The sequence below is a fragment of the Nematolebias whitei genome, chromosome 14 (genome assembly GCF_014905685.2).
Source record: "Nematolebias whitei isolate Nwh7 chromosome 14, NemWhi1, whole genome shotgun sequence".
Taxonomy (NCBI): domain Eukaryota; kingdom Metazoa; phylum Chordata; class Actinopteri; order Cyprinodontiformes; family Rivulidae; genus Nematolebias; species Nematolebias whitei.
The window spans coordinates 2302483-2313003 of NC_056511.1; the positions used below are offsets into that span (position 1 = coordinate 2302483).

At 41.7% G+C, this 10521-nt stretch overlaps 1 protein-coding gene and 1 pseudogene across 1 annotated transcript in view; one reads left to right on the top strand and one right to left on the bottom strand.

Annotated features, from left to right (window-relative positions):
• Positions 1-10521, top strand: part of LOC119420771 — a 261041-nt pseudogene that overhangs the window by 88814 nt on the left and 161706 nt on the right.
• Positions 1-10521, bottom strand: part of gria1b (glutamate receptor, ionotropic, AMPA 1b) — a 79862-nt gene that overhangs the window by 7124 nt on the left and 62217 nt on the right. Inside the window, exon 16 of the mRNA XM_037687758.1 lies at positions 5170-5284. Coding sequence (XP_037543686.1) covers positions 5170-5284 — 115 coding nt within the window. The remainder of the gene's footprint in view (positions 1-5169; positions 5285-10521) is intronic.

Here is a 10521-nt window from a genome sequence, read left to right on the forward strand (position 1 = left end):
GGACACGTTCTGATGGACACGTTCTGATGGACACGTTCTGATGGACAGGTTCTGATGGACACGTTCTGATGGACAGGTTCTGATGGACAGGTTCTGATGGACAGGTTCTGATGGACACGCTCTGATGGACAGGTTCTGATGGACACGTTCTGATGGTAAATATCCCGTCGGTGGTTCTGAAGCTCGTTTGGAGACTTGTTCCCTGCTCAGTTCAAAAGGATCAACTGAATGATCCGATCCAGTAAAAAGGTCCATTACGACCGTTGCTTTTGAGGAAAAGGTCTCACGGCTGCAGAAGTTTAACTCTGAGAATCACATCTGGATTATATTTAATTGCAGATTAGGTGAAGATGAGATATTTAATTCATGAATGTGTTCATTTAAGTTCTAATTAATTTTGGTACTTTAGGCTGCAACATTTACAAAATGTGTCTCAGGGAAGTTGGTCTCATTTTTAGGACAATTAGAAAAAGTGATTTTTCAGATAAAAAAGGCTCAAATTTTAGTGAGCAAAAAAAAGAAATATTGATAAACTAAAGAATTAAATACAAAAATAAAACAACAGAATAAACAAACATAATATAATGAAAACAAATCCTGAGCATAAACACATTTTATAAAATAAATAAACTTCTTGTAATGATGTCGCGGTGTGTGTTGCACGTGCTCTCTGTCACTTTGTGTCCTGGAAACAAAACCAACATTTTGTCTCGCTTCATCTCGTCACCGTTAACTTTGATTTTGTGTTGAAAAGGTTTAATAACGATATTTATAGAGTTACGAAAGGCGCTAAAGGAAGAAACAAACTAGAAACCTTTGGGCGCATGAGGTAATGTTCTTTATCTGTATTTTGAAACGTCGTTCACGTGTACGTGCTCGCCATCTAGTGGTGCAGCGTGGCTATTACAGCATTTTGTTAGAACGTGGATATAAAAAAACATAAAAATAAGAAAACTAAAAAAGCACAGACAGAGCTTCAGGTTAAGTCAGTGAGTAAATGTGCGATGCTTGAATTTAAACTGAAGGAGAACTTGTTGACTTTTCAGAGTACCTGCTGAGGTTTGTTGGGGAGTAGGTGGGTGTGGGTGGAGGGTAAACCAACACATGAGCAGGAAACCAAACTGAGTCACCTCCAGAACTGACCTTTCTGCCGGAGTCCTTGTGTCCACACTCCCCCTTGTCATACCACCACTTGTTTTTCAACTTGTCTAAGATGGCTTGTTCATTGAGCTTCAGTACTGCTAGGTTTACTGGGATTCTTCAAGAACCAAAGGAAAGGGAGGGGGAAATAACATAAATAACATTATACACCTCCATGTTATCTTATGTTATTGTTTCAGCTGCGCCGACCGCAGCGGCAGTGACTGTGGTGGCGACTGCAACGGTTTGAGCAAAACTGGCGTGAAACATTACAGACGCTCTGTGTGCTAACGAGGAACACCTCAACAACAACAGAAAGAAAAAACAAACAGAAAACAACAACAATCACATGCACAATAAACATGTCAAAGTGATAGGATTTAATACTCCATCTAGCGTGCTGGCCTGACTCCCTACGTGCGAGATGTGTATTACTGTATCACTTTGGGTAACTGGCAAGAGCTGAAACACTCCGGGGTCTTCGGTTTGCTTCATCAGAAGATGACCTGCGGTCCAAAATCACAAGGCAAAACTGCTTTCTGAGGGTTTGGGGGGAGTCTGCCTTTGAGCAAGGAGTCGTCTGATCCAAGGGGTATTTAACCAGGTGAGTTACTGGGTGAGCTGGTTTATTGTTGCTGGGTCAGACCAACCCATATGACCCAACAGCCTCTAGTCAAATTGACCCAGTGGTTCAGCTGAAGGTGAGCCGTGTCATTCTTCAGCCAAATGTTGACCAACTTGGACCTGAATGGACCTCTGCTGCAGGATGGAATATGTTATCCATCCATCCATCCATCCTTCCATTCATCCATCCATCATCCATCCATCCATCCATCCATCCATCCATCCATCCATCCATCCATCCATCCATCCATCCATTTACCATCCATCCATCCATCCATCCATCCATCCATCCATCCATCCATCCATCCATCCATCCATCCATCCATCATCTTTACCCGCTTCTTCCTTTTTGGGTCACTGGTGCCCATATCCAGCTATCACTGTGCAAGAGACGGGGTACACCATGGACATGTCTCCAGTCCATCACAGGGACACATAGAGACAAATGAGACAAACAACCATCTCTCTCTCTCTCTTTCTTTCTTTCTTTCTTTTTGGACCGTGGGAAGAAACTGGAGTACCCGGAGATAACCCACGCAGCACGGAGAGAACATGCAAACTCCACCCAGAAAGGTCCTGGGCAGGGATTTGAACCAGCGATCATCTCGCTGAGAGGCAACAGCTCTACCAAGTGAGCCACCGTGCCGCCCCATGTGTAACTATGTTGGCTTTAATAACTCAAGTTTTCCTGAGACAGTTTGTGTTTCTGAAATAACGAGTTAGCACTAGGTAGCAGATGCTACGTCTGTTGGTGCCATCTAGCTAGCAGCAACCCGAGTGTTAATATCTAATAACTCTGATTTGGGCTGTTTGTTTTGTTTGTTAAATGTTTTAGTAGCAACAAATTAGTCGTTCTAACCCGACTGTCTGTGCAGAGAACTGAACCTGGTTTGCTGAGGTCAAACCACTGGCTCGGTCCACATTTACGTCATAAACTGGTTGTTTTTAAGCCAGCAGGATTTGGTCTGTAGCTTTGCTTCATTTTAACTCTGTCCAGTTCACACATTATACTTTGTTTTTCTGTTGTTACAGGCACTAATTAAAAAGTTCAAATTAACCCTAAAAGTTTTAAGAAACTTTATCTCTAGCTGTGAGCTTTCAGAAACTTTGATAGTCATCAATCAAAGGCAACATGCAGCCATGTCCATTAAGAACGCAACGATCAGTTCAGATTAGGATTGACAAAAACTCTCAGACTGCAGATGAATGTAACGAGCTTTTCCCTGCCCTTCTCTCAGCTGACGCTCACAATCAGGAAGAGCTAACACAACGGGGGAGAGGGCGGGTCCTGGAGGCCATCTTTTCACCAGCACACTGCTGGTTTCCACCATGGGAGTGAGATGTTTGTGGAACTCAGTTTGTTTGGTGGTTCCTCAGATTGAAGAAGTCCTTTGGATGAAGGACGAAACGTATCATCAAAAAAAAAAAAAAAAGAAAGAAAGCTGATCATTGTTGGATTTTGACCTGGATTATTGAGCATGAACTTCGGTCTAACACAACACTGTTGTCAGCTGTTTATCAGAACGTCCTGTACACAACAACTTTGAATTTTTAATAAATAAATTCTGTAACATGAAAAGCTCCTCTGTGTTAAAAAGAAGCCAGAAAACAAACTTCCTGTACAAAATTCAACTTTCACTCTGACTTTTGTGGCGATAAACTCATTTTCTAACTCTGAACATTTGGAGCCCGACGAGGATGTGACTCATGAATTAATCGAGTCTGCGGCTCATTCACCAGCAGCACTTTAGAAACAGAACCCAGCCCGAGGAGGAAAGCACATCAACATTTAATACGACTAAACTCTTAAATTGTTGCTCCCAGGCAAAATCATCAAATCTGCATTCTACGGAAAAAACACAACAATGATAGAAATGGAGGTTTGTTGATTTTGCCTGAGAACAACAACTATCGATGAATACTTGATTAAAAGTATCAAGAAGCTCTTGTAATTAATTTTAATGTTAGCATTAAACAAGATGTTTAATTAGATAAACTAACGTAACGTAGTGGAGATCTTCTTTGTTCCAGTTTTATAAAACTTACAACAAAGTGTTAAACCTAATCAGGTTTACACCAAAACATCTCCTGGTGACCGGGTCAACAAAGACCCCGATGACCTTTTGAATTTTACATTTAATCACTTTATTGTATTTATCTGCTGATCATATGTTCAGGCTTGTTCCTGTTTTTAGTATTTTACATCGTTTTATAATATAGCACTTTTTTATTCTTTTGTTTTATATCACTTCTTTTATTTACTTTTCAGTTTTCATGTTTTTATAAGAATGTTTATTGTTGTTTGTACCTCATTTATGGTTTTTTAAAACAGGTCTCTCTTGTAAATGAGTCCTCGTGACTCAGTGAGACTAACCTGTAGAAAAAAAGGTTGAATGTTACTACGTCTCGTTTTTTACCTGTTGGTTTGCAATGTCAATAGTTTCAAACTATTATTATATGAATATAACACTTCCAACTGCACGCTGTTAGTCTAACAAGTTTGAGTCGGGTCCTCTGGACGGACTCTTGTTTGTTCAAACGTTTCATCTTTTATCCAAAAAACTTCTTTGACTTTAACTTCTTCAGTCAGTGTTTTGACTTCATTAGTCAGACTGAAGTCAAAAGACTTCTAGAAGTCAAAAGACTTCTTGTCTGACTTCTTGACGTCTTCAGTCAGACTGAAGACGTCAAAAACTTCTTTGACTTTGAATTCTTCAGTCAGTCTTTGGACTTCTTGAGTCAGACTGAAGTCAAAAGACTTCTTCAGTCTGACTTCTTGACATCTTCAGTCTGACTGAAGAAGTCAAAAGACTTCTTGTCTGACTTCTTGACGTCTTCAGTCTGACTGAAAAAGTCAAAAACTTCTTTGATTTTGAATTCTTCACTCAGTCTTTGGACTTCTTGAGTCAGACTGAAGTCAAAAGACTTCTTCTGTCAGAGTGAAGATGTCAAAGAAGTCTTTCAACTTCTTCTGTCAGACTGAAGATGTCAAAGAAGTCTTTCAACTTCTTCTGTCAGACTGAAGATGTCAAAGAAGTCTTTCAACTTCTTCAGTCAGACTGAAGAAGACAAAAAAGACGAAACGTTTCAACAATAAAGAATCTGTCCAGATGACCTGACTCAACCCTATTACATTTATCTATCTGGATTATCGAGCCTGCATCAGGACATGTACCAAGATTGAACATTTAGTCTTCAGGTCACTCCATGTTGTTTTAAAACCTGAAATAAAATAACTTTTTAAAAATATATAAATACCCCATGGATCAGCGGGAGGTTAATTTTCCAGATTCTGGTTTAGCACCTGGAGCGTCTCATGCTTGAATAAGAAAGTGTTTTTGTTGATGCCAGTTACCCCGGTGTATCAATACCTATCGTTACCCGTCAGGGTTACGGTGATCTGACCTTGGAGTCACCTCCCCCGATGCCGCACTCTCCCTTGTCATACCACCATCTGTTTTTCAATTTGTCCAACAGGCCCTGCTCGTTCAGTTTTAACACTGCCAAGTTTACAGGGTTTCTACAGGAACAATAGTAACAGTCAGGAATGAACAGGGAACTAGGTGTTAAAACGACTTTCACTGTGAAGACAGTAACATCAGTACATGTGTTCAATGATGGGCATGATGTTAGGCGTGATAAGAATGGTGCATTATGGGTTTGCTGCTCTTCAGTCCAGACATTTAAAGATCTGTACATCACTTTTAGGTAGGTTCAACTTCATGCACTGAAGGCATTTTTTTATTTTTCAAACCGGGGCTAATTATTTGGCCACCAAAGGTTTGGAAATAACTCCAAAAGTCAAAAAGAAATGTGCAAGTCCCACAGCTGAACATCTGGTTCAACGGAGCCCCTGCAACATCCTCACGGTGTTTATTCCACCACCATAGATATTGGTTTGCCAAGGCTGAGTACAGATTCATGCAGTTAGCACATTTTTTTGTGCACACTTGGTCTAGACCACGGTGAGACCTTCACATGCCACTAGAGACTAAGTTCTGAGGTTTGAGCTCAGACCGAGGATCACTAGCATGCTGTACCTCATGCCAAACCTGCAAGCTCACTGTCAGACTTCGTTGAGCCATCAGAGCCAGTTCCCAGGACATCCCAGTTTAAGATGTTGGCAGTCAGAGACTTGTGGAGTGTTGAGTGGGCAGCTAGCCCCAGACCAGAGCCCGACTGAGATCCACATTAAAAAAGCAATCTGTCATCAGACGAGCCCACAGACGAGTTACCCAGACAATGAGAAGGTGAAGGTGGCTGAGAAGTTCTAGGAACATTGCTATACTTCTTCTACATAGTTCAAGTTTACTGCTTTCTCAGCCCATCACCAGAGCCATGACAGAACCACTCTGTGGACCTCACAGGACCTTTCAGCCAGTAGTACTGACGTTGTTCATGTTCAGTTTCTTTATGGGCGATGAGCCAGAACGGCAGGTTTGGCTTGTTGCCCTGATGGTTTGCTCAACGTTTTACCAGAAATTGCATCATCAGCATAAACTAACGAAAGAAATGTAAGGAATAAATCTAGATCATGTGACTTTCAGATGTTAGCAGAACTTGCATTAGTCATTGTTTGTTACAGACAACTGGTAATAACCTCAAATTCCACTTATAAAGGTTTCAAAAACGACAGCCAAAGCATTTGCTCAACCACAAGGCCCGTATAATGAAGCTATGACTTCCATGCAGTGTAGAAATATCCAAGTGATTCTACAGCCAATGGCTCATGGTGCATAAACTTTTACACATTCCATCATTTATGCACAATAGCAGCATTCTCACACCAACCAGCACTTCCTCAAACCAGTTTTTGTCCCAGTTTAGTTTGAACTCCACACTCAGAAGAAGCTGAGGCAGCATCCTGATTCTGAGGCTGCCTGTGATGTGCAAGCTTGAACAAACCTGGACCGAAAAGCATCAAATGAATCTGTAATGAGTGTTTGTGGAGCACACTTGAACTTGCATTCTTCTTCATTCATGACCTGATGAGTAAAGGAGGAACAGCAGTTAAAGGTGTCAGGTTCGAGCTGGTGATTCATACCATGAGACACAGGAAATACAGAAAACTGGTGTTCCTCTTTCCCAAGCAGCGATGGTGGAAGCTGCAGCAGTGATGGATGCTTCCGTTGGATGAGACAATGAGCAGTTTGATGGAACACAAGAGTTTTGTTCTCAAGCACAAACTGCACCACACAACAACAGTGCACGTCTTTAGGTTGTGATGGAAACAAGATGGAAAGAAATGAAGTATTGGACCAATTCAGAAATATCACACTTGGAATAAAAACATGTGCATCAACTTGATTAGTTGTTTTCAAAAAGGCATTTCTGAACAAAACTCTGGAAAAATACACATTTTGGAGCGAAACGGCCTCAAAGTGAAAAAAGAGAAAAATGTTTAAACAGTTTGTGTCATGGTGAAAATCCAAAACAGCTTTTTAAGAACGAGCTTCTACATTTCAGGACAGTTCGACTTTGATCAAGTCCTGAAATTTAACAACTTTACCCTTCGATGAGCAGGAACATGTGACATGTGACTGGCAGGAACATGTGACATGTGACTGTCATTTACTGTATCCATCCATTCATCCATCCATTCATCCAACCATTCATCCATCCATACAACTGCCCATCCATCATCCAACCATCATCCATCCATACAACCATCCATACAACTACCCATCCATCACCCAACCATCATCCATCCATCCATCCATACAACCATCCATCCATCCATACAACCATCCATACAACTACCCATCCATCATCCAACCATCATCCATCCATTAATACAACATCCTTTCATCCATCCATCCATCCATCCATCCATCCATCCATTCATCCAACCATCCATCCATCCATCCATCCATCCATCCATCCATCCACCCATCCATCCATACATACATACAACCATCCATACAACTGTCCATCTATCATCCAATCATCTAACCATCCAACCATGCATGCATCCATCCAACCATCCTCCATCCATTATCCATCCATCCACCCACTCATCTGTCTATCCACCATCCATCCATCATCCATCATCTATGCATCCTCTGTCCATCCATCCATCCATCCATCCATCCAGAGGAAACTCGTTTGGACCGCCTGTATCCACGACTTGGTTCTTTTGGTCTCTACCCAGAGTTCATGACCACAGGTGAAGGTCGGAGCGTAGAGGGACAGGTACGCAGAGCTTCTCCTTGCAGCTCAGCTCCCTCTTCACCCCAGTACAACCGATTTAACGATAACTAAACTAAAACCATGATGGTGCTCACACGTTGCAGATCTGACGTAATGTGCTCTTAATTTGAAGACCCCTAACAACCAGATTGTTCATTTCATTCGTCCTGACTTGTAGAAATAAACCAGGTGTGTTGATTTTTCACCATGACTGCTTCGAGCCAGAACCAGCCGCCGTCCTCCACACAGCCTCTGATGAGTAAAGTTAATTATATGAAACGCTCAGCATTCAAGAGCTTTAACACAACTGTGTTGCCTAGCAACCAATCACTAAATTTGCCTTTTCGAGTTCAAAACGAACGAATGACTTTGTTTTCTGCTGCTGCAGCTCAGACAGAAGAACCGTCTGAGTCACCAGTTTTACAGAAACCTGGGAGTGAATTCTTCAAACGGACGATTAAATGTAATCATTCTCAGACGTGAAGGACCGGTTCAAACGAGCACCAGGCTCCTGCAGGAGGTGATGGCTCTGGCTCGAGTGTGAAGACGTGACGAGAACATCTGATGAAAACAGGAACAGAGAGAACACGAAGAAGAAGAAACACGTTCACAAGCTGCTGTCAGGTAAAGAAATGCAAGCTCCAGATTCAGGCTCTTCTTTTGTAAACCCACACTTAGTTTGTCCTGGGTGATCATGAGTCTGTCTGTTAGCAAAATATCTCACAAACCACTGGACAGATTTTATTAAAACTCAGAACGTTCATGGTTGGGTGTACATCTACCACTCGTGAAGATATGGAATCGACCTGATACAAGATGGCCGCCACAGCCAAGAGACTTCTGCAAACACAAACATATCATGGAGTTAAAGTTTGGAGTGGTAGTAGATGAGTGTCCTCCCTGACACGTACTCTGAGAGCTAACAGGCTGCGTACGATCTGTTGAAACACTTGGACATGAACGTCAGCCTGGAAACAGCTCCATCTTTATAAACTGACGTGTTTTTATCTAAACCTGAAAATAAAAACATTAAATTAAATTTATACGTTTCTAAAACTTTCACTCGGTCACTTTTCAACAACGTTTGAAACAAAAGTATAATTTCTTGAAGGAATGCATATCACCCGCTACCTGAGAGACCAAAGTTAAAACAAACATGCGTCAACGTGCAGAGTACTCAGAATGACTCTCAGCTACTACCACTCTACTACTACTACTACTACTACTACTACTACTACTACTACTACAACTACTACTACTACTACAACAACTACTACTACTACTACTACTACTACTACTACTACTACAACTACTACTACTACTACTACTACTACTACTACTACTACTATTACTACTAATACTACTACTACTACTACTACTACTACTACTACTACCACTCTACTACTACTACTACTACTACTACTACTACTACTACTACTACTACTACTACTACTACTACTACTACTACTGCCCAGTTAATTAAAGACAATTAACATTTGTTCAACCTTTAGTTCTACAGGTTGGTCCCATTGAGCCTCCGGGACTCTCATTTACAAGAGACACCTGATGAAGATTGATTAGCTCTGGTGGCCATCTTGACTCGAGGTGGCTCCATCTGTTGTACACGTGCACCCAGTCATAGCACCTGATGAAGGCAGAGGTGGAGCAGCTGCTCCACCAGCTTCTAACGTCGAGATGTTTGCTCACCCAACAAACAGAATCACTCCCAAACAACAAGACAACTGGAGGCAGAGTTTAATGATTTGAATCTGATGCTCCTAACTACCAACCATCCAACCATTCATCCATCCATCCATCACCCATCCATTTTCCATCCATCCATCATCCATCCATCCATCCAACCATCCATCCATCCATCCATCCATCCATCCGTCCATCCATCCATCCATCCATCCATCCATCCATCCATTCATCCATCATCGAAACATCCATCCATCCATCCATCCAGCCATCCATCACCCATCCATTTTCCATCCATCCATCATCGAAACATCCATCTATCCATCCATCTATCCATCCATCATCCATCCATCCATCCATCCATCCATCCAATTATCATCCATCCATCTGACCATCATCCATTCATCCAAACATCCATTCAACCATCATCCATCCATCCCCATTTCTTCCTTTTCAGGTCGCAGGGGTCACTGGTGCCCATATCCAGCTGTCACTGTGCAGAGGACACCTGGACAGGTCTCCAGTCCATCACAGGGACACAGAGACAAACAACCATTCTCTCTCTCTCTCACCTAGAGACAATTCAGAGTTACCAATCAGTCTAACATGCATGTTTTTGGTCTTTGGGAGGAAACTGGAGTACCCGGAGAAAACCCACGCAGCACGGAGAGAACATGCAAACTCCACCAGGGTAACCTTCTCTCTGAGAGGCAGCAGCTCCACCAATCCACCATCTGCTCCATCTATAAGCTCAAAAATATAATAATGAATTTGGTCCAACTCAGCACTCTGATAGCTACAAGCTCATCAGTTTTGCTGTTTTATATATATATATATATATATATATATATATATATATATATATAT